The sequence below is a fragment of the Entelurus aequoreus genome, linkage group LG14 (genome assembly GCF_033978785.1).
Source record: "Entelurus aequoreus isolate RoL-2023_Sb linkage group LG14, RoL_Eaeq_v1.1, whole genome shotgun sequence".
NCBI classification, from domain to species: Eukaryota; Metazoa; Chordata; class Actinopteri; order Syngnathiformes; family Syngnathidae; genus Entelurus; species Entelurus aequoreus.
The window spans coordinates 23,632,870-23,658,914 of NC_084744.1; the positions used below are offsets into that span (position 1 = coordinate 23,632,870).

A 26,045-nucleotide genomic window follows, 5' to 3' on the forward strand; every position below is an offset into this window, starting at 1 on the left:
CTGTACCCTTTCCTATGCAAACTTCTCATAAGTCCTTCAATCAATCAATCACACATTGTTACAAACTGAGAGGAACATCAACCTCAAACTGTCTCGTTTTCATGAAGAATCTAAATCAAAGCATTGCATCATCCCCACAAGACAAAGCATCTTCCTATTGACGAAAAGTGTTAATAATGAAATATAAAGTTAGTAAAGATGTGAGAGTAAGAAGTAAACAAACCTGTTCTGTGTAACACAACTTTATGTTTCTTGAAAACAGCGTCCATAAGTTGATGTTGTCGCTCCTTCTCCTCTTGTGTTGGACAAAGTTCCTCCTCATACTTTGCTATCGTTCTTTCGCACATTTTCACACAATCACAACACTTTACACTCACATTTGATCTCTACTTAGCGATGTGTTGATAACGTCCGCGTCTCTTTGTTAGCAGCTAACAAGCTAAGCTAACTAGCAAGCTAAGCTAGCACATAAAGTGCGCTCAGACTAATGTATCCGGAAACAAACAATGACTAACAATGTTTCATCTACTACACGACATATATGCGTACATGTATGCACTAAATACAAATAGAGAAACAATAATGACCAGTGGCCACGTTTAGGCCTTCTCTGTCAAACGCCATTTTGCTTTTTACTCCTTCGTCTTCTTTGGATTTCCAGCAGACTAGTAGAGCATCTTAGGCCTCCACAGCTTCTTAACGGGACTTCTTCGTCCTGTCCTATGGTCCATACTACATTCTACAGTACAGGAGGTCGCGCTAGCAACCTTTCAATGGACCACTTCCAAGTTGGCTTTGTCACGCCAAATTCTTTCCACCTACAAACCCCCCCCACTTACTTCCGGGGCTGTGTCCAATAAAATCACAAAGTTGCCGGGGGTCCTTAACCGGCACGCGACTGTCCTGTTTTGCGCCTGTACAAAAAAAAAAACAATAATCGATTTCTTCAGATTCCAGCAGCTGTCAAAGACGAAGTATCCTTCCAGCGACGGGCAGTCAAAGCCGAAGTGATATCGATCGCTGTCAATGACGTAAGAGGAAACATGACCACGGAAGTAAATGGGGGAGGGAAGGTTTTTGTAGAGGGAAGAAATTTGGCGTGACAGCTTCTTCTTTTTTTGTTTAATGGCAGTTAGGGTTGCCAACTGTCCCGTATTACCCATGACGTCACGTATTTGAGGCAAAAGACGCGCTTGTCACGGGCTGCAGGATGCTGTGTGCTGAAGTTATCCTCTGCGTTGTGTGGCTTTAATGGAACACGACCAACACCATGGATTGCTCAGCTGCACTTTACTGACAATACAGAACATACACACTTGTCGTCAATAACTTTTTTCCCATTGGCGAGCCCCTACACAAATATAATAATGAAAAAGATAGTGAACTTAAATTCTTAACATGACAACATTTCTGTCGTCGCATGCACGCCTACCTCTCCCGTTATCGTGGACAAAAGGGAAGTTGGAAGGCGTGTCCAACGCATATAAAAACACAGGTGTCACAGTAATTATTGCAGTAGGAGGGACAACGAGACAATGGTTCCACATTGACAAAACATTGAACAATATCCAGGTATTTACATGTAACTTACACATTTTGTGTAATTATAACAATAATAAAGCATTATAAAATACATTATTTACAAGACATAATTGACCCTGTTACATATATATATAAATATATATATATATATATATATATATATATATATATATATATATATATATATATATATATATATATATATATATATATATATATATATATATATATATATATATATATATATATATATATATATATATATATATATATATTTATTTTATTTTTATTTTATTTTTCACCACAGGCTGTGCTTCTAACATACTCCTAATACGTTTTTCCAAATGTTCTTCTTTTCTTTATTATCAATCAGAAGTGTCACCAGGACGTCCCCTGGCCCTAACACTCCATGAAGGACATTTACGGGCATTGACTTCCATCTTCTGCGATGAGGTGGCGACTTGTCCAGGGTGTACCTCACCTTCCGCCCGAATGCAGCTGAGATAGGCTCCAGCACCCCCCGCGACCCCAAAAAGGGACAAGCGGTAGAAAATGGATGGATGGATGGACATTGTTAACATCCATATTATCAACCTTCCTGTTTGGTCCTTGTGTGCCAGCTGTTTAATGGCAAATGTTTTTGAAGAAACTGCACATTTTCTGTTTTGCACATTTTACATTGATCAGGATTTATTTTATTTAAGTATGACGTTTCGAGCAAGCGCTCTTTTTCACACTGCTGTGGCGGTGTGTGCGGACCTTTCTTTCTTGTTCTTGTTCTAAGTGTTCCTTTTTTGATCCAGCACCCATCCCAATTGGGTTTTTTGAATTTGTTTCCCCCTCTGTTTTGCACATTTTGAAAAGAATACAATTTTCTTGTGATTATGGTATGAATAGGACGTATAGTAAGTGCAACAGTGATCCAGTGGAGGTATAAAGTTCATTTTTGTAAGCATTTTGGCATTTTTAAAGCATTTTCTAAGCATTTTTTCAGGCCCGGACTGAAATAGGGGACACTCAAATTTTATAAGTGACACCAAAAATGTTCCAACCGCCCGCGAGATGTCCCTTATTTCAAAGTCTGGGTGTTGGCAACCCTAATGGTTTGAAAAAGGCATTTGGTCGCTGATGCACTTATTGAGTGATAAAAGTATTATAATATTTTAAGATTTCATTAAGTACGACCTGCAAATAGACAAAAATATTTCTAAAAAAATATAAAGGTTTTTGTTCAAAATATTCTAAATACAGCATATCATCTTTTTCAGAACTCTTTTCTAAATTTTCTGGGCTTTTGGTGGATGGACACAATATTACACATTTGAAACTCTGAAATTAGACAATTATTTTCTATTTCTTATTTGCTGTATTTTCTCTGGAACAAAACAAACAAACAAAAAATGCAAATAACTTAAAAGTTTCCATTCTTCCAAAGGCAAAGAAGTTCATAAAAAAAAACAAAAAAAACAAACAGAATTGACCACTTAAAATAATTTCAGGATGTTGTTTTAAAACTTGTTCTTTCTGGGATAGCGAAACAAAATAAACAGTTTATTTTATGAATGTATGCAAAGTAAATATTGGCTTTTGCCTGACACTCCAAACAGTTTTCTGATATTGATATTGTTTTGGGGATGTTAAAAAAGAAAAAAAAAAACTTAACAAAATGTTTAAAACACAATCATGGATTTTTTTTATTTTATCCACAAATGTAAGTTTGTAAAAACAAAGCCATTCTTCCACAAACAATTCAGTCATTTTCTCTCACTTTTATATTGCATAAAGGTCTGGGTACATACATATAAAACAATCACAACACAATCATCATATTACAAAAGAGAGAAATAAAGATAGTGATAGTCATGTGATAGTGATGATTATAGAGACCCAACAAATGACTCATAAAGTCACATTTTAAAAACTGTATAAAAGACAACGGTTCAAATGATGTATAAAGTAAATAATAATATGCTTCCTGAAGTGGTTCAGAAGATGTTTCAGATGTGAACCAGTACATATGTATATCATATAAAGGTGCTAATCTATGGGATGTATAATAATTAGAAATAAAAATATGTCACACTTCAATATTTTATTTATATTACTATTTAAGTTTAACATCCCTGCTGTATGGCCTTACTTTGAGAACTAAAACAGAGTCATGGCCCTCACAACCCCGTGACCCTGAGAAGAATGCACAGTATATATGTTGATCTCAGGGCATTCACTCAATCGCAACTGGACTGGAATAAATATTTAGGGTTTCGGCACTAGCCACTAGACTAGATTTAGACTTACTTTTTATTGTCATTCAAATTTGAACTTTACAGTACAGATAAGAACACAATTTTGTTGCATTAGCTCATGGTAGTGCAGGATAAAAGAGCAATAAGGTGCAGATATAAATAGATTACTGTACAGATAAATATACTGCACTTTTGCATATGCATCCACGTTTATGGATGTATGATATATTGTCTTTATATTCCAGTGAGTTACCGTATTTTCCGCACTATAAGACGCACCTAAAAACCTCCAATTTCCTCAAAAGCTGACAGTGCGCCTAATAATCCGGTGCGCCTTATGGACCGATATTGAGCCACAACAGGTCTCGCAACTACGGTAAGCAGCCGCCGACTTAATTTCTCCCCGTAGAAGAAGCGTGCTACGGCTGCTTTTTACACACCAGAAAAAACACGCAATTATTAAATAAATCAGCAGCTTTCTTGTGGTTAAAAGCATTTTCATGGCTCCACTTTCGACTTCTTTTCCCTCATGTTCCTCTAGCTGCGTAGTTCAAGAGAAGAACAAACGATTAAACACTTGAATTAGTGGATTGTGTAGCAAAACATACCATGCTCTACTCAGTACTCTCTGGGACTTCCTGTTTATTTATTGAGGTCATGTGGATTTTTTTTTAATCCGCAAATGTAAATTTGTAAAACAATTCAGACATTTTCTCATTTTTGTATTGCATAAAGGTCCCGGGACATACATATAAAACAATCACAACACAATCATCGTATTACAAAAGACAGTAATAAAGATAATTAATAACATGGTTGTGAGACCCAACAAATGATTCATAAAGTTACACATTTTAAAATTGTACAAAAGACAACTGTTCAAATGATGTATAAAGTAAATAATAATATTCTTCCTGAAGTGGTCCAGAAAATGTTTCAGATGTGAACCAGTACATATGTATATCATATAAAGGTGCTAATCTATGGGATCATTAACAATTAGAAATAAAAATATGTAATACTTCAATATTTTAAACACCTATAGAAAACACTATTATGAATAAGTCTAAAATCGTATTATGAATATATATACACATAACATGTTTATTGTATGTAAAATATGCATATAATAGTATATAATATTATATATATATATATTAGATATATAATAATATAATACATGTATATAATATATATATATATATATATATATATATATATATATATATATATATATATATATATATATATATACACTACCGTTCAAAAGTTTGGGGTCACCCAAACAATTTTGTGGAATAGCCTTCATTTCTAAGAACAAGAATACACTGTTGAGTTTCAGATGAAAGTTCTCTTTTTCTGGCCATTTTGAGCGTTAAATTGACCCCACAAATGTGATGCTCCAGAAACCCAATCTGCTCAAAGGAAGGTCAGTTGTGTAGCTTCTGTAACGAGCTAAAGTGTTTTCAGATGTGTGAACATGATTGCACAAGGGTTTTCTAATCATCAATTAGCCTTCTGAGCCAATGAGCAAACACATTGTACCATTAGAACACTGGAGTGATAGTTTCTTGAAATGGGCCTCTATACACCTATGTAGATATTGCACCAAAAAGCAGACATTTGCAGCTAGAATAGTCATTTACCACATTAGCAATGTATAGAGTGTATTTCTTTAAAGTTAAGACTAGTTTAAAGTTATCTTCATTGAAAAGTACAGTGCTTTTCCTTCAAAAATAAGGACATTTCAATGTGACCCCAAACTTTTGAACGGTAGTATATATATAAATATATAATAGGCAGCACGGTGGTAGAGGGGCTAGTGCATCTGCCTCACAATACAAAGGTCCTGAGTAGTCCTGAGTACAATCACGGGCTCGGGATCTTTCTGTGTGGAGTTAGCATGTTCTCCCCGTGACTGCGTGGGTTCCCTCCGGGTACTCCGGCTTCCTCCCACCTCCAAACACATGCACCTTTCTTGACAGTTTATTTCAAATCCTGCAGTTTCATTTGCTGCTGCTGTTCTCACCAGCACACTTTTGTTTCTTACACTGGTACTTAGAAGAGAATCTTTCACCACACACACTGCAACTCAACACTTTCCCTCCAGTGTGTGTTCTCATGTGTGCTACAAGGTTTGATCGTTGACAAAAGCTTCTGTTGCAGATTGAACAGGAATGTGATTTTTCACCAGTGTGTGTTTTCTTGTGTCTTAAGCAAACACTGATTTTTTTGTAAAACCTTTACCACAGATTCAACAGGAAAACATTTTTTCAACAATGTGCGTTCTCATGTGCACTTTCAAATGTTCCTTCCTTGTAAAAGATAAGCCACATATTGAACAAGTAAAAGGTTTTTCACCAGTGTGTGTTCTCATGTGTCTTTTCAAATTCTGACTTTTTGTAAAACCTTTACCACAGATTGAACAGATACAAGGTTTTTCACCCGTGTGTGTGCTCATGTGTACTTTCAAATTGTGACTTTCTACAAAACCTTCACTACAGATTGAACAGGAAAATTTTTTTTTACCAGTGTGTGTTGTCATGTGTACTTTCAAATGTTTCATCCTTGTAAAAGATAAGCCACAGATTGAACAAGAACAAGGTTTTTCACCAGTGTGTGTTCTCATGTGTGTTTTCAAATGGTTACTTTGTACAAAACCTTTACCACAGATTGAACAGACAAAAGGCTTTTCACCCGTGTGTGTTCTCATGTGTCTTTTCAGATGGTTACTTTGTACAAAACCTTTACCACAGATTGAACAGACAAAAGGCTTTTCACCAGTGTGTGTTCTCATGTGTAACTTCAAATTGCGACTTTCTACAAAACCTTTACTACAGATTGAACAGGAAAAAGGTTGTTCACCAGTGTGTGTTCCCATGTGCACTTTCAAATGTTCCTTCCTTGTAAAAGATAAACCACAGATTGAACAAGTAAAAGGTTTTTCACCAGTGTGTGTTCTCATGTGTACTTTCAAATTGCGACTTTCTACAAAACTTTTACTACAGATTGAACAGATAAAAGGTTTTTCTCCAGTGTGTGTTCTCATGTGTCTTTTTAGATGCCAATGGTTCTTAAAGGTTTTGTCACAGTGAGAACATTTGAAGTGAGTGTTGTCAGTGTGACATGTCTTATCATCTTTAGAGTCTTCATCATCAGTGTCAGGAGAGTGTGACGTTGTGTCCTCACTATCTGATAGTGGAGCTAAGAGCTTGTCTGCTTGTGATCCTCCACAGTGGTCTCCATCAGCTTCTGTTGTCATGTGTTGTGTTGAGCTGCTGCTTGGAGGCTCCGCCTCTCTCTTCTCTTCACTTTCACCTTTGACCTCATCATCTTCACTCTTCACAGGGACACCAGTCACTGGGAACTCCACCAGTCCTTCAATATGCTGTCCCTCCTGACTGATGTCGTGTTCCTTCTCTTCCTCTTTAATGTGGGGCGTCAGTGAGTCTTCCTCTTCCTTTTTACAGGGAAGGGTCTGTGTCAAAGAGGAAAAGGAGACGCCAGAGGGTCCGTGGCGCCTGGTCTTCCTCTTTAATGGATCCTCCTTCATCATCCTGAAGCTACACTCCTGTTTTTCAGGCAGAAGTTGTTCTTCACAGACATCTGCAAGACACAAAATGACAAACATGCTTGAGAAATGTCCCGATTTGCTCAGACACATTAAAGTAAAGTTAAAGTACCAACGATTGTCACAGACACATGAGGTGTGGCAATATTATTCTCTGCATTTGACCCATCACCCTTGATTACCCCCTGTGAGGTGAGGGGAGCAGTGGGCAGCAGATTCCCATTCCCGGGAATCATTTTTGGTGATTTAACCCCCAATTCTAACCCTTGATGCTGAGTGTCAAGCAGGGAGGTAATGGGTCCCCTTTTTTATAGTCTTAATTTCATTTTTTCATTTATTTATTTATTTCAGGCAATGACAAAGACGTACAAGTTGACAAAACATAATAATATAAATTAATATAGTGCATTATTGTCCAGTTTTGCCTGAAAGCGAGTGGGAAGAAGATAACTTATTTAATCCCACCCCCAGTTCTCCATTCAGTGATTATTCACATGAGTTTCACTCTTACTTTGTTCAAGGATTATAATACAGATGTTGTATCATAGTGGCATTACCACAGGTAACAATAATTATTACACTGTAACAATCATTTGTATCAACAATGTAGGAATAATGAATATACCAACAATGGTAATAGACATCATAGCAATAATGGTAATAGACAACATAGCAATAATGGTAAGGAAACATTGAGCACATGTTACACTTTGAGACAGAGTACAGCAGCAGGTCAAATTAAAGACCCTCATCTCTATATTTGAACCAGACCCCATGTTTGTATAATAGTTTAAATCGATTAATAGTTTGGCATTGCTTGTGTTGTAAGTCCAGTTTGTTCCATAGTTTTACTCCGCATACAGACACACAAAAACATTTACGAGTGGTTTGAGCTCTCGGCAATAAGAAATATCCAAAACCTCTCAAGTTATGAGCTTGCACTCGTCTTATAAAAAAACGTTGTAGATTAGGTGGCAATAATTTGTTAAAAGCTTTATATAAGATTATTAATGTATTATATTTAACAAGGTCATCAAATTTGAGCAACTTTGATTGCATAAACAGATTATGAGTATGTTCTAAATAACCAACGTTGTGAATGATCCGCACTGCTCTTTTCTGTAATATGATCAGAGGATGAATTGTGTTGTGGTAAGTATTCCCCCATACTTCAACACAGTATGTAAGGTATGGCAGTACAAAGGTGCAGTATAGAGTACGGAGTGCATTTTCATTGAGGTATAGTTTTGCTTTGTTTATAATTCAGAGGCTTTTGGAGATTGTTGTTTTAATGTGTCTGACATGAGGTTTCCATGATAGTTTACTATCAATTATTACTCCCAAAAATGTATTCTCATTTACGATTTCAATTTGGGTACCATCAATACTTATTTTCTGTTCAGACGTTATGTTGCGATTTCCAAACATTACTATCTTAGTTTTATTTATATTCAAAGATATTTTATTTGTGTCCATCCATTTTTTTTACTATGTTTAGTTCTGTGTTTACTGTATTTATGAGCTCATTATAGTCATCACTACTGTAGAATAAATTTGTGTCGTCTGCAAAAAGTATAAATTTCAATATTTTGGATGTATTAAACATATAATTAATATATACATTAAACAGTTTTGGCCCCAACACGGACCCTTGGGGGACACCACAAGCAATGCCAAGAGTATCAGATAAAAAATTGACCCATTTTAACAAACTGTACCCTCCCTGTTAAATAACTTTTTAACCAGTCACCAGCCAGCCCCCTAATTCCATATCTTCCCATTTTATCTAGTAGAATTGAATGATTAATGGTATCAAAGGCTTTCTTTAGGTCAATAAAAATACCAACTGCATATCTTGTATGCTCCAGTGCATTAGTAATTTCCTCAATAGCTTCAGTTATTGCCATTGAAGTTGTTCTTTTGGACCTAAAGCCATACTGACCGTCATTGATTATATGATGCTTCTCAAGAAAAGATTCAAGTCGATAGTTAAATAGTTTCTCTAAGATTTTTGAGAACTGAGGCAAAAGTGAGGCAAAAGAGAGATTGGTCTGTAATTGGTGAAAGCGTGTTTGCTGTCACTTTTGAAGAGCGGAGTTACTTTAGCGATTTTCATTTGACTTGGAAAGCAGCCAGTCTGGAATGATAAATTACATATGTAAGTTAATGGTTTTACAATATTCAGGATAACCTTTTGAACCAATATCATGTTGATATCATGGCAGTCAGCGGAGCACTTACTTTTACACTTCCGCACAATGTTTGTCACTTCCTGCTCATTTGTAGCTGAGAGGAAGAATGACGAAGAATTCTGTTCAATAGTTGATTTTGTAACTCCATTGTCTGGGATATCAACAGCCAATTTAGGACCAACATTTACAAAAAAACTATTGAACTTGTTTACTACATTACTCATATTATAATCTTCACCGTTTTCATCAATAAAGTAATCAGGATATGTCAACTTGGAATATCCTTGTTTTATTAGACTATTCAAAACATCCCAAGTTCCTTTTATATTATTTTTGTTTTCATATAGTTTTTTTTGATAATATAACCGTTTGCTTGTTCTTATAATATCAGTTAATTTATTTTTATACTTCTTGTATCGTTGTTCGACTTCTTTTGTTTTTATTTTGATGAAAAGTTTGTAGAGATTGTTTTTCTTTTTACAGGCATTAATTATCCCTTTTGTGATCCAAGGGCTATTTTTATTTTTTCCTTTTATAAAATATTCTTTTACGGGGCAATGTTTATTATGCAGGGAAGTAAAGATGTCTAAAACATTACAATAAGCACTGTCCACATTAGGTTCTCTGTATACTGAAGTCCAATCCTGAACTGCCAAACAATTGTTTAGGGCACATATTGTTTCCTCAGTTGTTATTCGTTTAGAGATTTTTGCCATAGTGTCTTTCGTTTTCTTGAGATGACAGTCATATAAAGTAAAAACAGGTAAATGGTCAGTGATGTCACATATAAATAGGCCACTGGTGACTTGATTTCCCATAATGTTTGTAAAAATGTTGTCAATGATTGTGGCACTATGTGTTGTTATTCTGCTTGGTTTGGTTATGGTTGGATATAGAGACAGGCTGTACATTGTGTCAATGAAGTCATCAACATGGTTATGGTTGGATATAGAGACAGGCTGTACATTGTGTCAACGAAGTCATCAACATGGTTATGGTTGGATATAGAGACAAGCTGTACATTGTGTCAATGAAGTCATCAACATGGTTATGGTTGGATATAGAGACAGGCTGTACATTGTGTCAATGAAGTCATCAACATGGTTATGGTTGGATATAGAGACAGGCTGTACATTGTGTCAATGAAGTCATCAACATGTTTTTGCTTGGTTGAGTTTAACAAATCAATGTTAAAATCACCACAGATAAATATGGTTTTTTGGTTCACAGAGGAAAATAGTTTACCCATCCACTCATTGAAAGTTTCTATGCTTGAACCAGGTGCCCGGTATACACAGCTCATGAAGATATTTGTCTTTTTGTCATTTAGGATTTCCACTGTTAAACATTCAAATAATCCATAGACTGCTATGGTCATGTTTGTTAAAACTTTAAATGTAACAGATTTATGAATGTACAATGCGACCCCTCCTCCTATTTTATTTATTCTGTTTATGTATGTTAATTCATAGTCATTCAGACTAAAATCAATACCTTTATCACTGTAGAACCAGGTTTCAGTGATTGCAACAATGGTAAATAGATGACTAAATTCTTTCAAGTAATCCTTGATAGCCTCAAAGTTAGTGTACATGCTTCGACTATTGAAATGTATTATAGATAGACTATCTTCTGATTTTACACTGTTTTCATATTGTTCGCGGGTAAAATAATTACAGTTTTTAACAATCGCAGAGAAAAAATTATTATCAGGGTCTATGTCCATATCAGTCTCTGTTGTGGTGTGCTCTTGATACTCACACATGTCCAGTTCTTTTTGTTGATGTTGGAGGATCTTCTGTAACATGTCCATATTAATACTTGGTGTGGGCTGTGTTCTTGGTGTGGGTAGCATTGAGATGATGTAAAAGTCACAAGCTACATTGATACCAAGTACGGCATCAATGCCAATACTTATCAAGATCTTCTATTTTCCTTATCACCAAGATTGTTGCTTCCTCCGGTGTCCCATTTAGTTTGATGAAGATCTTACAGTTCGTTACCCAGGTTTGTTGAATCTTGCTTTGCCTTTTAAGTTGTCGTGCGACCCTTGCGATGTCAGCATTTTTCTTGGTCAAGTGTTCATTGATGAAAACATCTGTTCCTTTGAGTTTGCGTCCTTGCCTTAATAGTGCGATCTTCTTCTTTCTGCTTGCGAATCTCATGATGACAGCGGGTGGTCTCTGGTTCCTCATGGGCAGTGGGTGACAAGCCTCGATGTGCTCCAGGTCCATCTCTATCCCCTGCTTTGGAGATAGGAGGCCACCTGCTGCTCCACTGACTGTGCCTCCTGCACGCTGGGCTTCCCGCTGTCCGCGGCCACCGCACGCGCGTAGTTGCGTGGCTTGATCCTGATCCCGGTGATGACCACATCATTCATGCGGGAGTATTGCTCCAGCTCGTCCACTCACTGCTCCAGGTCTACAATGCGCCGGTCTTTTTCCACGTTCTGGAGGCGTAGTTGTTTCACCTCCTCCAGCAGGCCCAAAAGCTGCTCCTGGTGCTCCCTCACCGCAGTCACATCACCGCACAGGGAAAGGAGTGTGAGCCTCATCTCCTCGAACTCCTCCGATGTGGGGCTTTTCCTCGGTGCAGGCATCACGATCTATCTGCCGACGCATCCAGCAACAGAAGGAAAAATCCACCTCCGTATCTCAGGCCGGTAATGCTAGCCGGCTCCGGTGTGCTAGCTCGCAGCACCGATCGACACAAGCTACAAAGTGTCACGGCACAGTGACACAGCGAAGCCAAAAAAGCACAAAAAGTACAAAAAAGTACAAAAAGTTGTACTAGCTTTGCACAAGGCAATTGCCAAACTCGACAGCCCCACTTCGAAAACAGCCAGACGCGCGCAAACTCCAAACCAGAGTCTTTGGTATAACTCCGGCGGGGTTTGAACTCACAACCTCCCGAACTCAGGGCGGACACTCTAACCACTAAGCCACTGAGTAGGTAACATGAGGCATTCAGTAAGTTTACATGTACTTAAAATAACAAGTTATTATATGAATTGGCCTGAAAACAAACACACTGCTCTTTACAACATTATTCACAGGAAAAAGAAGACCACTTTTTATGAGGGACGGGCAATATGGCCTAAAATCTATATTGCCATAAATTCCCTTCCACCTGAGTGCAGCTGGGATAGGCTCCAGCGCCCCCTGCGAATTTAATGTCAGTTACTGATGGTCACAACTTACAAGGCCTTCACAAACAAATTGAAAATGTGGCTTATCAACGCCTACAGCTGTCAGCACTAAAAAATTAGCCTGTTTTGATGATAAATGTTATGTTGTGACGTTGTATTTTATTTTCTATTATATTGTATATGTATTGTGTGCTTTTTTAAATCTTTTCCTTTTCTTTGAAATTGTAATGTGACTGCCTTTTTTACATCATGGCCAGGGGACTACAGATGAAAACAAGCCTTCTGGTTAATTCTGGCTTTTTTAACCATGTGTAGTTATGTGTTTTATGAAATCGTATCGTCCCCTTTGAAATAAACTCATCTTAATCTTAATAAACTTGGACAAAATATGAGGTTGTTTACAGTCTAAATCTGTATTCCGTATTGTTGTCTCTGCTATGATGCCATCTGGTGGTCGAGTTTGCTCACTGCGAGTGCTGTGGGTTGAAAGTGTATTTCCTTTTGCTTCGTGCCTTCAACTCGAGTATGGTTTCTTTGTTTATCTCGCCAAGCAACGTTTGTAAGTGTAACTTGAGATTTCCACTGGATGTGGAACGGCGGCGCCACGGCGACAGACTCGTTCCGTTTTTTGTGTCAGTTTCCACTGCTTTGCTTCTATATTTAGTGGTCGACACAACAAGGCGGTTCAATTGAGCTAAAATCTGCTCGTGTGGGACAGGAAGTCATGCATAAACACAAAATAAATGATCCAGTTTACTTTCAAAGTGGAATATTCTGTTTAAGGCGGATGGTATTCTACACTTTGAAAAGTCCTAATGGACATGAAGTAAACTTGTCAAAAGGTTTTCAGACCTAATTTCACCTCCTTGACACAAATGGACGAAGAGATGCTGATTCTAAAAGGCCCAAAATTAAAGAATCATATAACAGGCATATCCCCCGGCCGCTATAATGGGGCCTGTATCAATTACCAGCTGAAACGAGGACTTGAATAAAAATTATTCTCCTACAATTTTGAAGCAATGTGTACATAAAAAGTGAGCGAAGGGAATAAGCGGTAGAAAATGGATGAATGGATAGATCCTAAAAGGCCCAAAATTAAAGAATCATATAACAGTCATATCCCAGGCAGCTATATGGGGGCCTGTACTTCAGCGTTGTCTTAAAATGACTAGTTCCATCCCCAAAATGAAAGCAAGTGTCGCCAACACTACTGCACACAGGAAAACGTGTGGAGGAGAATTGCAAGTGGCCGAAACAAAGATTGTGAATGACTGACAAGAGGCTCACTTTGTTCATGTACTGTATTTTTCAGATTATAAAGGTGCATTAAAATCCTTTCATTTTCTCAAAAATCGACAGTGCGCCTTATAACCAGAGGAATCGTTTCAGCTCTATATAATATAATTATAAGGTCAATACAATGGTTTGATCGATATTTTGTATTATATATATTTTGTTGATTTTTTTATCATTTACAAACACAGGAAATAAGGAAGACTTTAAGGGCATAAACCAAATTATTTCATTCAGAACCATATTTAAATATTCAATTGATATTCTAACACCACCATCCTGTGTTTTTGTCTGATTAAGATTGCGAACAAAAATTGAATGATCTTGAAAAATGTAAATATCAGTATCCACATTGATATGACCGATACTGCCCCTCTAACTACTTGGTACTGGATCGATATCTACATTTGTAGTTTCACTCAAAACTAAAGTATCAAACAACAAAACAAGTGCTTATTACATTTGAACAAAACAGAAGAATAAGTGATTATTACATTTGAACAGAAGTGTAGATAGAAACACGTTACATTAGAAAGTTCCCAAATAAAAATATTGTTAATGGAATTATTGAGACATTTCTAGGATGTTTTTACGATTTTTACGAGATTTTGATAGAATTTAATACATTCTAAGGCAATTCGACAGTTCCAGGTTTGATCCTAGTCACTTCCGTTGTGTCCTTGGGCAAGGTACTTTACCCACCTGCTCCCAGTGCCACCCACACTGGTTTAAATGTAACTTAGATAATGGGTTTCACTATGTAAAGCGCTCTGAGTCACTAGAGAAAAATGCTAAATAAATATACTTCACTTCACTTAAAAGGGAACCAAACTTTTATTCATTTTGCCTATCAAGAACGCAGATTTTTTTGTTCTTTATGCATTCTAAATAGTAAATAAATGTGATCAAAGACTGCTTACAATAGAGGCTATTAGAGTCGCACTATTCTGCCTACAAATAACTTAAAAAGCATCCAAACACCTCAATTAAGGTTTTATGTACATGCAGTAGGTATATATGTCATTTAGTAACAGGTACATTTTTAAAAACATGTAATATTTACATATTTTTTGCTCATAAGCGCATTAATTTTAAAAACGCATCACAACGTTCGCTTTTTTTTTTAACATCACTGAATATTACACACTGCAGACTTCATGAGAGCCAACAAACATAATAAAACATCACTTACTGTACAAGGTCTGCTGTCACTATGACGCAGACTGATAGAATCTTGTTATATTTCCGTTTAGATGAAGAATGATTCATAATTGTCGCACGGAATAAGGGGGGTGAAGCCAAGCGTCTTTTCGTGTCGTTCGCCATTGCCGGGTCTAAATTGGCTGTCAAAGGGTGCCAACTTGTCAGAGTACGTCCTCATCCTTCTACTATCCAGGTGAGAGGCACGATTCGTGATCTGGAATAATCTTTCACCAGCACCCAGGCGAGGAAGGAGCTCACCAGCCGGTGATGTCAACATAGACACACAAGCTATAAATAGTTTGTCTGTGTTAGCACTTATAATAACAATATCACTAATACTTGGTTGCTATTCAAGCCACGAAATGCAAATGGAGTATTGTTGGTGCTTTTTGGATGGTTATAGAGGACCTCCCATTGGCTCCATTGCAAGTGGACTTATATTTACATTAATGAGTTAGACTGTGATTAAACATATATATTCATTGTCATGTCTTTTATAATGATTGTGAACGATAGAAAAAATTCCCCCAAAAAGTGCAGTTCCCCTCTGAATTCCAGAGATTAGATTTAAGACTTGAAGTCTATGAGCATGAAGTGATGAAGCCTACTTGGATGAGAGGACAAACGTCTTCTAAGACAAAGTGAACAGTCCAGTTGTGATGGATTGAATGCCCTGAGAATAAAATGATATGTGGATGTTGTGCTTACTTGGACTGTGATGAAGCTGTGAGGACTCAGGTGGTTTGTCTTCATGCTCTTCAGTCTTCACAGAGACAACAGTCAGTGGAAACTTGGTGACATCATCCTCCTCCTGCCCTAGAAGACACTCTCCCTCCTGACTGATCCACACTTCCTCCTCTTCCTCTTTCATGTAGGGCGGCTGTGGATCCTCCTCTTCCTCTTTAATGTGAGGGGGCTGCTGGACGTCTGTTGGGTAAATAAGTCAATAGAATTAAGAGAGAATAGAAATAGTTTTGGACTGACACTGTTAACACAATGACATTATTTGTGTTCTTTGTGTGTTGTGTTAAAAGTATGTAGCAAAACAACCAATAAAAAAGCGGGAAATACCTCCTTTTGTCCCAGTCACTACAATTAACTCAAAAGTGAGTACAAATATAGACTCGGAAATTTGATGGGGGGCAATTTGTAAAGTGTTTTTATAAGTACAAGTCAGCATCGATTGAGGCATTCTTAACTTTACACTCACTGATGTAAAGTGTGTAAATATTTTATTGTGTATACGATCTATGACACCTAAACTTTATCTCTAAATTTAACCACAATCTTGTAATGACTTAGTCATTACCATAACTTCAATATCATGGAAATAAAAAATCTAATTCCAAAATCAGTTAAATAGTATGTTTTTGTCATCATGCAAAATACTGTTTTGTGGTCATTTTGTTGGCTGGGCCAAAAGGAACTTTTACCAAAAACATGTTTTACTAAGTGGTGTTTTATGGAGTATCTCCATCAACAATTCCTGTTTAGGAATTGTAGACCATCTACGACACTCTGAACGAAAGTCTGTCACCTTTATGTTCTTTTAATAAATCAAGTGTTAACTACTTTGGTTATTGAAAATAAATGTTTACGTTTACTTATTGATGCATGTAGGTCAGAATCAGGAAGTGAAATTTATAGATCTGATTAGAGTATAAAATGTATTTAGTGACTGTGTGAGTTTTGTATACACATATTGATACAGGTTTACATCTTCTTGGGGACTGGAACACAGATATGTCCTGAAAGGATGCACCCATTTTTAAAACCTTCACTAAGCTGTGCCACCAACATTGCCTCACTTAGCTCATTAAGCAAACTACCAGGGTGAGTGAGTCCTTTTAAACCATCTTAGACCTCGTTGTTACTTCTGACCAGTCTAAGATCACCACAAGTGGAACTACTGTATGCGGCTTAAGTGATCATTCCATGATTTTCTGTACCCGTAAAGAACATAGAACTGAGGCTGACGGCCACAAAACAAGCAAAGCTACAATCCTCAAGACCTAGACTAGCAAGACATTCAATGACAAATTGGCACATTAAGACTCACCTGGTACTTGCAAGTACACAGGTCTTTGGGTCAATTCCTAACCTCAGAAAAGTAGATAACTTCACAGTCAAAGTGGGTGACAATATTATAACAAACAAAAATTAGATTACCTATCTTGGCTGCATCGTAGAGACTAATCTCTCCAGTGAAAAATACTAAGGTAGGGCTGGGCGATATATCGATATACTCGATAAATGCAGAAGCAACCATTTCCACATCAACACCGTAAGACATATACTATTTGATATGCAGCTCATTTTTATGTGACACTTATTGAAATATCTTGTGTGTCATCATGCACTTTATTTGTTTTAAACTATTGTAGTGGCGTTCTGTACAAAAAGTGCACTTTAATTTAGTGTTGTTTTGATGTCATCTTAGTGACATCATGCACAAAAGTGCACTAATAGCTTGTTTTAAAATGTCTGACAATCTTGCACTTTCTGTTTTGAAATGACATGAATGTTTGTGCCACTGCTTAATAACTGTTTAATAAATACACTTTTGCTAAATTGACTTAGTTGTGATTTCCCTCTCTGCATGAAAGTTTAAAAGTAGCATATATTAATGCAGTATGAAGAAGAATGTTTTAATGTAGACACATAGAATCATCGTACTGCTGTGATTATATGCATCAAGTGTTCATTCAAGGCTAAGGCAAAATATCCACATATATATTGTGTATCGCGATATGGCCTAAAAATATCAAAATATTAAAAAAAGGCCATATTGCTCAACCCTATACTAAGGTATTTAAAGAATCAACCAACAAATTCTGTTCTTACTAGTATTGTCCCGATACCAATATTATGGTACCAAGACCTGTACCAAAATGTATTTCGATACTTTTCTAAATAAAAGGGACCACAAAAAAGTGCATTACTGGTTTTATTTGAACAAAACATCTTAGGATACATTAAAAATATGTTTATTATTGCAAGTTTGTCCTTAAATAAAATAGTGAACATACTAGACAACTTGTCTTTTAGTAGTAAGTAAACAAACAAAGGCTCCTAATTTAGTCTGCTGACATATGCAGTAACATATTGTGTCATTTATATTCTATTATTTTGTCAAAATTATTAAGGACAAGTGGTAGAAAATTGATTATTAATCTACTTGTTCATTTAATGTTAATATCTGCTGCGAGTCGGCCAGCTGCTGGGGTAGTGACCTTGTGTGTCAGCATGTCCGTGATCTTCTTTTAATTCGAATTAATTTTTTAAAATATATATAATAATGATAATTATTATTATTTATTTAATTATGTATTTTTTAAATACATTTTATTAATATTATTTTTTATTTTTCCCCTCCCTCAAGGGGGGAACTCGACAGGGCGGTTGCTGGTTGTTCCATCTCCATCGTTGGGGTCCCTTTCGGGTGGGGTGGGTGGTTCCCGTGGCCCCGTGCTGTTTGTGGGTTGGGCTCTCGGGGAGGCTGGGGCCGTACTCTGGCTCCCACACACACTGGGAGTCAAATGTATTCTACATACAAATTCACACATACATGCATACATACATAGGTACCTACGCTCTCACATACATACACAAATACAGTGCATATCTACATACTCAAAGTTTGTACATCCACACGTACTTTCATTGTACAAACATACACATACACATACTGTACATATACAGTACATTCACTGTACAAACATACATATACACATACTGTACATATACACTCACTGTACAAGATACACCACACCATTAAAATACCCATGTATCTGTCTCGATACTGCACAATATATTGACCATTATAACACCAGAGGTAGTTGTACACATCACATTCAACCCAGATTTCACTCCAAAAAAGGTTCTAATTTGCTTGCCTGCTATACCACCAACATGTGGAACTCCGTATCGAAAAGAAAAGGCATTACAGGCTGCGGCTACTCGTAACTGGGAATATACAAAGCCTTTTACCTATTTTAAAATATATGTTATTTTATTTACTTGCAGTATATTTGTATTTTAAATGCTACTTTCTACATAGTACTGTGTGAGTTAAAATATATATTTAAACTGAAACCATGTCAGGCTTTCTTGTAGCAGTGAATGTGTACCGTGATGAAACTGTACCCTTTCCTATGCAAACTTCTCATAACAATCAATCACACATTGTTACAAACTGAGAGGAACATCAACCTCAAACTGTCTCGTTTTCATGAAGAATCTAAATCAAAGCATTGCATCATCCCCACAAGACAAAGCATCTTCCTATTGAAGAAAAGTGTTACTAATGAAATATAAAGTTAGTAAAGATGTGAGAGTAAGAAGTAAACAAACCTGTTATGTGTAACACAACTTGATGTTTCTTGAAAACAGCGTCCATAAGTTGATGTTGTCGCTCCTTCTCCTCTTTTGTTGGACAAAGTTCCTCCTCATACTTTGCTATCGTTCTTTCGCACATTTTCACACAATCACAACACTTTACACTCACATTTGATCTCTACTTAGCGATGTGTTGATAACGTCCGCGTCTCTTTGTTAGCAGCTAACAAGCTAAGCTAACTAGCAAGCTAAGCTAGCACATAAAGTGCGCTCAGACTAATGTATCCGGATACAAACAATGACTAACAATGTTTCATCTACTAAACGACATATATGCGTACATGTATGCACTAAATACAAATAGAGAAACAATAATGACCAGTGGCCACGTTTAGGCCTTCTCTGTCAACGCCATTTTGCTTTTTACTCCTTCGTCTTCTTTGGATTTCCAGCAGACTAGTAGAGCATCTTAGGCCTCCACAGCTTCTTAACGGGACTTCTTCGTCCTGTCCTATGGTCCATACTACATTCTACAGTACAGGAGGTCGCGCTAGCAACCTTTCAATGGACCACTTCCAAGTTGGCTTCTGCGCATGTCCAATTTGTGGAGGTCAAAGTTCGTAAGGGATAAACAAAGCCAAGCGACTCCATACTTTTTTAGTAAACTTCGTCAGTTGGTGGTTTGTGTTTACTCTTTAGCGTGAATAGTAGTAGATATATTTCTGAATTATTGTTTATTCCACGTCGTGTATATTTTTCAATATGTTGAAGACAATTTGTGCAGTTGTGGGATGTTCTAATAGTACATCATCATCATCATCATCATCATCATCATCATCATCATTTCTTTGTATTCCTTTCATGAACATGCATATATACAAGCCACGTACACGTCACACTTTCAACTCCAACATACTTTTTCATTTTCCTTGAAGCATTTTCACAATGACACGTCCAATCAAAATCAAAAATCAGTTTGAGACAATGCCAGTTGTCTCTTTTTCTAACTCTTTTTAAATTCAAAAATATTCTTGCAACTTTTTAAGTCTTTCTTTAGAGACTTCCATGCTTTCACAGCAGCAACAGACAAGCACATTTCTTTCAAATGTGTTGGCGCTCTTGGATCTTTAAAGTCATACATGTGATTCTCATCTTCAGACGTGAACACCAATAGCTTTTGTAAGTCCTTCGGAAGAACTCTATTTCGAGCTTTGAACATCACTAATAGAGTATGCAATTCTACAATGTCTTTTAGTTTGAATAATCCTGACCTAATGAAGAGTGCATTTGTGTGGTCTCTATATCCTACTTTAAAAATGATACCAATTGCTCTTTTCTGTAAAAGAAATAAAGGCATTATGTTGCTGTGCCAAATTTCTGCACAATAATTGAAAGAAGGTAGAATAATTGAGCAATATAGCATTCTCATTGTATTATACGGGACACTGTATTTAACCTTGTTCAAAATAAATCAGCCTTTAGATAGCTTATTTTTCACATGCAATATATGAGCTTTCCATGTCAACTTTTCATCTAGGATGACCCCAAGAAATCTGATTTCAGACACCTTCTCAATGTTCACATTGTTTATGGATAAACTAACTTCTACCTTTCTTGTATTACTGAATACCATCAATTTAGTATTTTCCAAATTTAAAGATAATCTATTTACATCAAACCACAATTTTAGTTTAACCATTTCCTCTTCAATATTATCAGCTAAGATTTTCAAGTCATCTGCTGAACAGTATAAATTTGTATCATCTGCGAATAATACGTACTGTAAAATTTTCAAATCCTCACAAATATAATTTATATATAACATAAAAAGTTTAGGTCCTCACAAGATGGAAACAAACTATGTGTGACATTCATGAGTGTTATTTTGACTCAGGAAGATGTGTTTGTGATCCACCATTCAAACAGTACCAGTTTCCAAAAGATCCAGACATGAAAATAAGATGGAATAATTAATTCGTTAATAGGAAATGTAAGAACACTAATAACAAGTGGGTGGACTGGAAGCCTACAAAAGACTCACAGATCTGCAGTAAACATTTCTTGCATGGTAAACCAACGGATGAGCACCCTTTGCCGTTGTTTGAAATGGGCTACACATCAACAGTTAGCGTGAAAAGAAGAAGAACACTAGTGCGGCATGGACCTACAGATCTTTAAACCACACATTTGGGTATCAATCTGATACCAAGTAGTTACAGGATCATACATTGGTTATATTCAAAGTCCTTATGTGTCCATGGACATATTTCCTGAGTTTATAAACATCCATCCATCCATCCATCTTCTTCCGCTTATCCGAGGTCGGGTCGCGGGGGAAGCAGCCTAAGCAGGAAAGCCCAGACTTCCCTCTCCCCACATCGTCCAGCTCTTCCCGAGGGATCCCCAGTATGACAAATTTATAAACATAGTATAATTTTTTTTTAAACGAAAGAAGATGTGATGCCAAAAAATATTGATGTAATCATAGAAGTAGCACTTTTTAGAGGCGGTATAGTACCGAATATGATTCACTACAATCGTGGTACTATACTAATACCGGTATACCGTACAACCCTAGTTTTTACATAGTAGGATCACCCCGCTGGTGGGTAGAAATACACTTAAGACTAATTTAACCCCACTTTGACTACGGAATGCATGTTTAGTACCGTGACGCTTTAAAAGCCCTGAAAAACAAACTCCAGACAGACCAAAATAAAATAATCGGGCTTCTACTCAACTTTCCATCTCGGGTTCACATTTCCGCCAACCATTTCCTTAACGTGGGGAGGCTCTTGGTAGCCGACAGAGTACATCTTCTTGCAGTTGGTCTGGTGTACAAGATACACCGTTCTACTAAAATACTCATGTACCTGTCTAGATACTTCAAAATATATTCACCATCAGGGTTTCCCGCAGCGTTTTGTTGTTAAGGCGACCGCCTTGTGTTGTTATCAAAATCATTGGTAACAATATGATCAATAAGCGTGGCACAGTGTCCTGTGATTCTGCTTGGCTTTGTGATTTTAGGATATAAACAGATGCTGTACATTGTATCAATGAAGTCATCAATGGACTTTTGCTTGTTTAGGTTCAATAAGTCAATATTAAAGTCGCCACATAAGAACTTTATTTTTTGACCATTGTCCATGTAAGTTGCCTTGATCCAATCTTCAAATGTTTCTATACTTGACTAAGGTGATCTATATAAACAACTGATGAATATGTGTTTGCTTTTTTCCTGACATATTTCAATGGTTATACATTCTAAGATATTATCTATAGCAAATGACATGTTTTGTACCACGTTGTAAATCAGGTTCTTCATCACGTACACAGCTACTCCTCCTCCATTTTTGTTGCTTCTGTTGATGTAGTTTAGTTCATATCCTTCCAGATCAAAATCTATTCATTTTTTATCATCAATCCATGTTTCTGTGACAGCGATCACTTTGAAGTGAAAAAGTGAATCATTGTTGTAATTTGCGTAGAGGCTTCTGCTATTAAAATGAATAATTGACCATTTGTTATCACACTTAATGTTGCTATTATATTGTTTGTCTGTATAATAAAAACTTTTATTACTGATGTGGGAGAAAACATTTGTATCTGGATCTATATCATTTTCCAATTCTTTGTTTTTGTGATGTTTTTTGTTTTATTTTTCAGTTTAAATTTTTTTGTTCAACAATCTTTAGTTATTCTCCGGTGTGGACGACTCAAATGTGGCATTTTTCCTCAAATCCTCAGTGCTTTGTTTTTATTTTGAAATTGTCTGTGTGTGTGTGTGTGTGTGTGTGTGTGTGTGTGTGTTTCCTTCTATTCTTATTTTGGGGGGCAAAACTAAAGAGAAATTTTCCGGACCATAGGGTGCTCCGGATTATAAGGCGCACTGCTGATGAGCGGGTCTGGTCGGGGTTATTTTCATACAAATGGCGCATTAAAGGGGTCTTTTTATTTTTTGTAAATTGCTACAGGGTGCGCCGTTTTGTGGGCGGTCTTATTTACGTGGCTCACCTTCGACAGCGTCTTCTCCCCGCCATCTTTGTTGTAGCGGTGTAGCGTGCAAGGACGGGAGTGGAAGAAGTTTCAAAAGATGGCGCTAACTGTTTTAATGACATTCACACTTTAATTAATTCAATTGCAATCGTGTGCACAATATATATTGTTGGTTAATTATTTTTTGTTTTTTTTGTTGATTTACTTTTGTAGCTGTATGTAGAAACGGCACTGCTGGAGTGGCAGCTGGTTGCTCTTTTAATGTCTTTAATGTCCTTTGTGTTCTTTGATGTTTCCCTCTTACACACATGTTTATGTGTGCTATGGCAATAAGGTTTTTTTTTTCTTCCCTTGGCCTCAGTCTGGACCCCTCTCCAGGGGCCCAGGCTTAGACGGAATATTTTATTTTTTTACTTAGTTTCTCGTAAGTAAAACATGTGTGCTTGTCTTACATGGAGATAGTAAATGATTTCAACACTTTAAAAAGTGCAGTTCCCCTTAACATTAGAACATAGAACAAACATATATAATGTAACAAGAACATGAATGTGATGTGATTAAATCATCTTAATACTGCCCTGACGCCATGATTATGTTCAGGATTTCCCTTTTAAAGGGCAAAGTCCTCCCAGGTTATTTTGTCCTATTAACTATCTGTATAAAGCAGTGGTTCTTAACCTGGGTTCGGTCGAACCCTAGGGGTTCGGCGGAGCCTCTGCCACGGAGGTAAAGACACATCCAACTTATCGTGTAAATAAAAACTTCTCCCTATCGGCGTATTATGGATACCCCCAAACAATGTTCCCTCTAATTTTCCATCTGATTTGTAGGTTTTTTGATTGAAATTTTTACTAGCAGTTTGCAAAGGAAGATAATAAATTATATGAAACAGTACAGTTTACACAGTACAGTACATATTCCGTACAATTGACCACGAAATGGTAACACCCCAATAAGTTTTTCAACTTGTTTAAGTCGGGGTCCACGTTAATCCATTCATGTGAGTGTGTGTAAGGTGTATAATTTGTTGTGAGTTCATGCACTGTGTTGGTTTTGTTCTTTGAACAAGGTGATGTTCATGCACGGTTCATTTTGTGCCCCAGTAAAAAAACATATAATTTATTCTTGAATTTGAAAAAAACCCAACATTTTATATTTCACTAAAGAAGGGTTCGGTGAATACGCATATGAAACTGATGGGGTTCGGTACCTCCAACAAAATTAAAAACCACTGGTATAATGTGATGAGACTAGAATTGAAGTTTAAGAATTTATTGTACAAATGGACTGGGATATGTAACTCATCTTTACGGGTTGTTAAATTCGACATAACACGACAACCACGTGGTTGCAAGACCACGTTGCAACTCATTTGTATACTCTAGCCTTTAAATAGACCCCCTTTTTAGACCAGTTGATCTGCCGTTTCTTTTCTTTTCTCCTCTGCTCCCCTCTCCCTTGTGGAGGGGGAGTTGCACAGGTCCGGTGGCCACGGATGAAGTGCTGGTTGTCCAGAGTCGGGACCCGGGGTGGACCGCTAGCCTGTGCATCGGTTGGGGACATCTCTGCGCTGCTGACCCGTCTCCGCTCGGGATGGTTTCCTGCTGGCCCCACTATGGACTGGACTTTCGCTGATATGGTGGATCCACTGTGTACTGGACTTTCACAATATTATGTCAGACCCACTCGACATCCATTGCTTTCGGTCTCCCCTAGAGGGGGGGGGGGGGGGGGAGGAGGGGGGTTACCCACATATGCGGTCCTCTCCAAGGTTTCTCATAGTCATTCACATCGACGTCCCACTGGGTTGAGTTTTTCCTTGCCCGTATGTGGGCTCTGTACCGAGGATGTCGTTGTGGCTTGTGCAGCCCTTTGAGACACTTGTGATTTAGGGCTATATAAATAAACATTGATTGATTGATTGCAAGTACGATGGAATGCATCATCCTCACAAGACAACCCAACTTCTTATACACAATATATTGAAGAAAAGTGTAATAATGAAATATAAAGTTAGTAAAGATGTGAGAGTAAGAAGTAAACAAACCTGTTCTGTGTAACACAACTTGATGTTTCTTGAAAACAGCGTCCAGTAGTTGATGTTGTCGCTCCTTCTCCTCTTTTGTTGGACAAAGTTCCTCCTCATACTTTGCTATCGTTCTTTCGCACATTTTCACACAATCACAACACTTTACACTCACATTAGTTCCCTACTTAGCGATGTAAAGGTAACCTGCGCGTCTCTTTGTTAGCAGCTAACTAGCAAGCTAAGCTAGCTGCAAGTAGTGATGGGACCAAATGTGTGGAGTCATGGAGGGGGCGTTTCTTCTTTCATTTAGGGGAGGAGCCGGAAATGATGACGTAAGAAGCTATTTCTCTGGAACATAAAAAAATACTCATAACTTGAAAGTTTCCATTCTTCCAAAGACAAAGGAGTTAATCTTTTAAGAAAGAAAAGAAACAGAATTGACCACTTCAAATACATTTTAAGATGTTTTGCAAGTGAAGAC

At 37.1% G+C, this 26,045-nt stretch overlaps 3 protein-coding genes across 5 annotated transcripts in view; 1 reads left to right on the forward strand and 2 right to left on the reverse strand.

Annotated features, from left to right (window-relative positions):
• The window catches only part of LOC133664553 (zinc finger protein 33A-like), an 82,571-nt gene extending 81,138 nt beyond the window's left edge, over window positions 1–1,433 (reverse strand). The window contains exon 1 of the mRNA XM_062069265.1: window positions 224–1,433. Within this exon, the coding sequence (XP_061925249.1) occupies window positions 224–347 (124 nt within the window). The 5' untranslated portion in view covers window positions 348–1,433. The remainder of the gene's footprint in view (window positions 1–223) is intronic.
• Window positions 1–26,045, forward strand: part of LOC133664542 (gastrula zinc finger protein XlCGF57.1-like) — a 234,817-nt gene that overhangs the window by 51,215 nt on the left and 157,557 nt on the right. The window lies entirely within an intron of this gene.
• On the reverse strand, window positions 5,051–25,839 carry LOC133664536 (gastrula zinc finger protein XlCGF57.1-like). Of its 2 annotated transcripts, none has more exons than XM_062069242.1 (3): window positions 25,583–25,839; window positions 15,907–16,125; window positions 5,051–7,394 (listed from the first exon to the last, which is right to left on the reverse strand). In XM_062069242.1, the coding sequence occupies exons 1-3, from the start codon at window positions 25,704–25,706 to the stop codon at window positions 6,043–6,045; spliced, it is 1,695 nt and encodes a 564-aa protein (XP_061925226.1). In that variant the 5' UTR covers window positions 25,707–25,839; the 3' UTR covers window positions 5,051–6,042. The 2 variants fall into 2 exon arrangements, with proteins under 2 accessions (XP_061925226.1, XP_061925225.1); XM_062069241.1 differs by lacking the exon at window positions 25,583–25,839 and adding an exon at window positions 19,552–20,099.

Coding starts and splice junctions, on each gene's coding strand:
- LOC133664536 (XM_062069242.1), bottom strand. CDS start 25,706: ATGTGCGAAAGAACGATAGCAAAGTATGAGGAGGAACTTTGTCCAACA. Junction 16,126..25,582: donor AGTTGTGTTACACAGAACAG/GTTTGTTTACTT, acceptor TTTACCCAACAG/ACGTCCAGCAGCCCCCTCAC. Junction 7,395..15,906: donor ACAGCTTCATCACAGTCCAA/GTAAGCACAACA, acceptor TGTGTCTTGCAG/ATGTCTGTGAAGAACAACTT.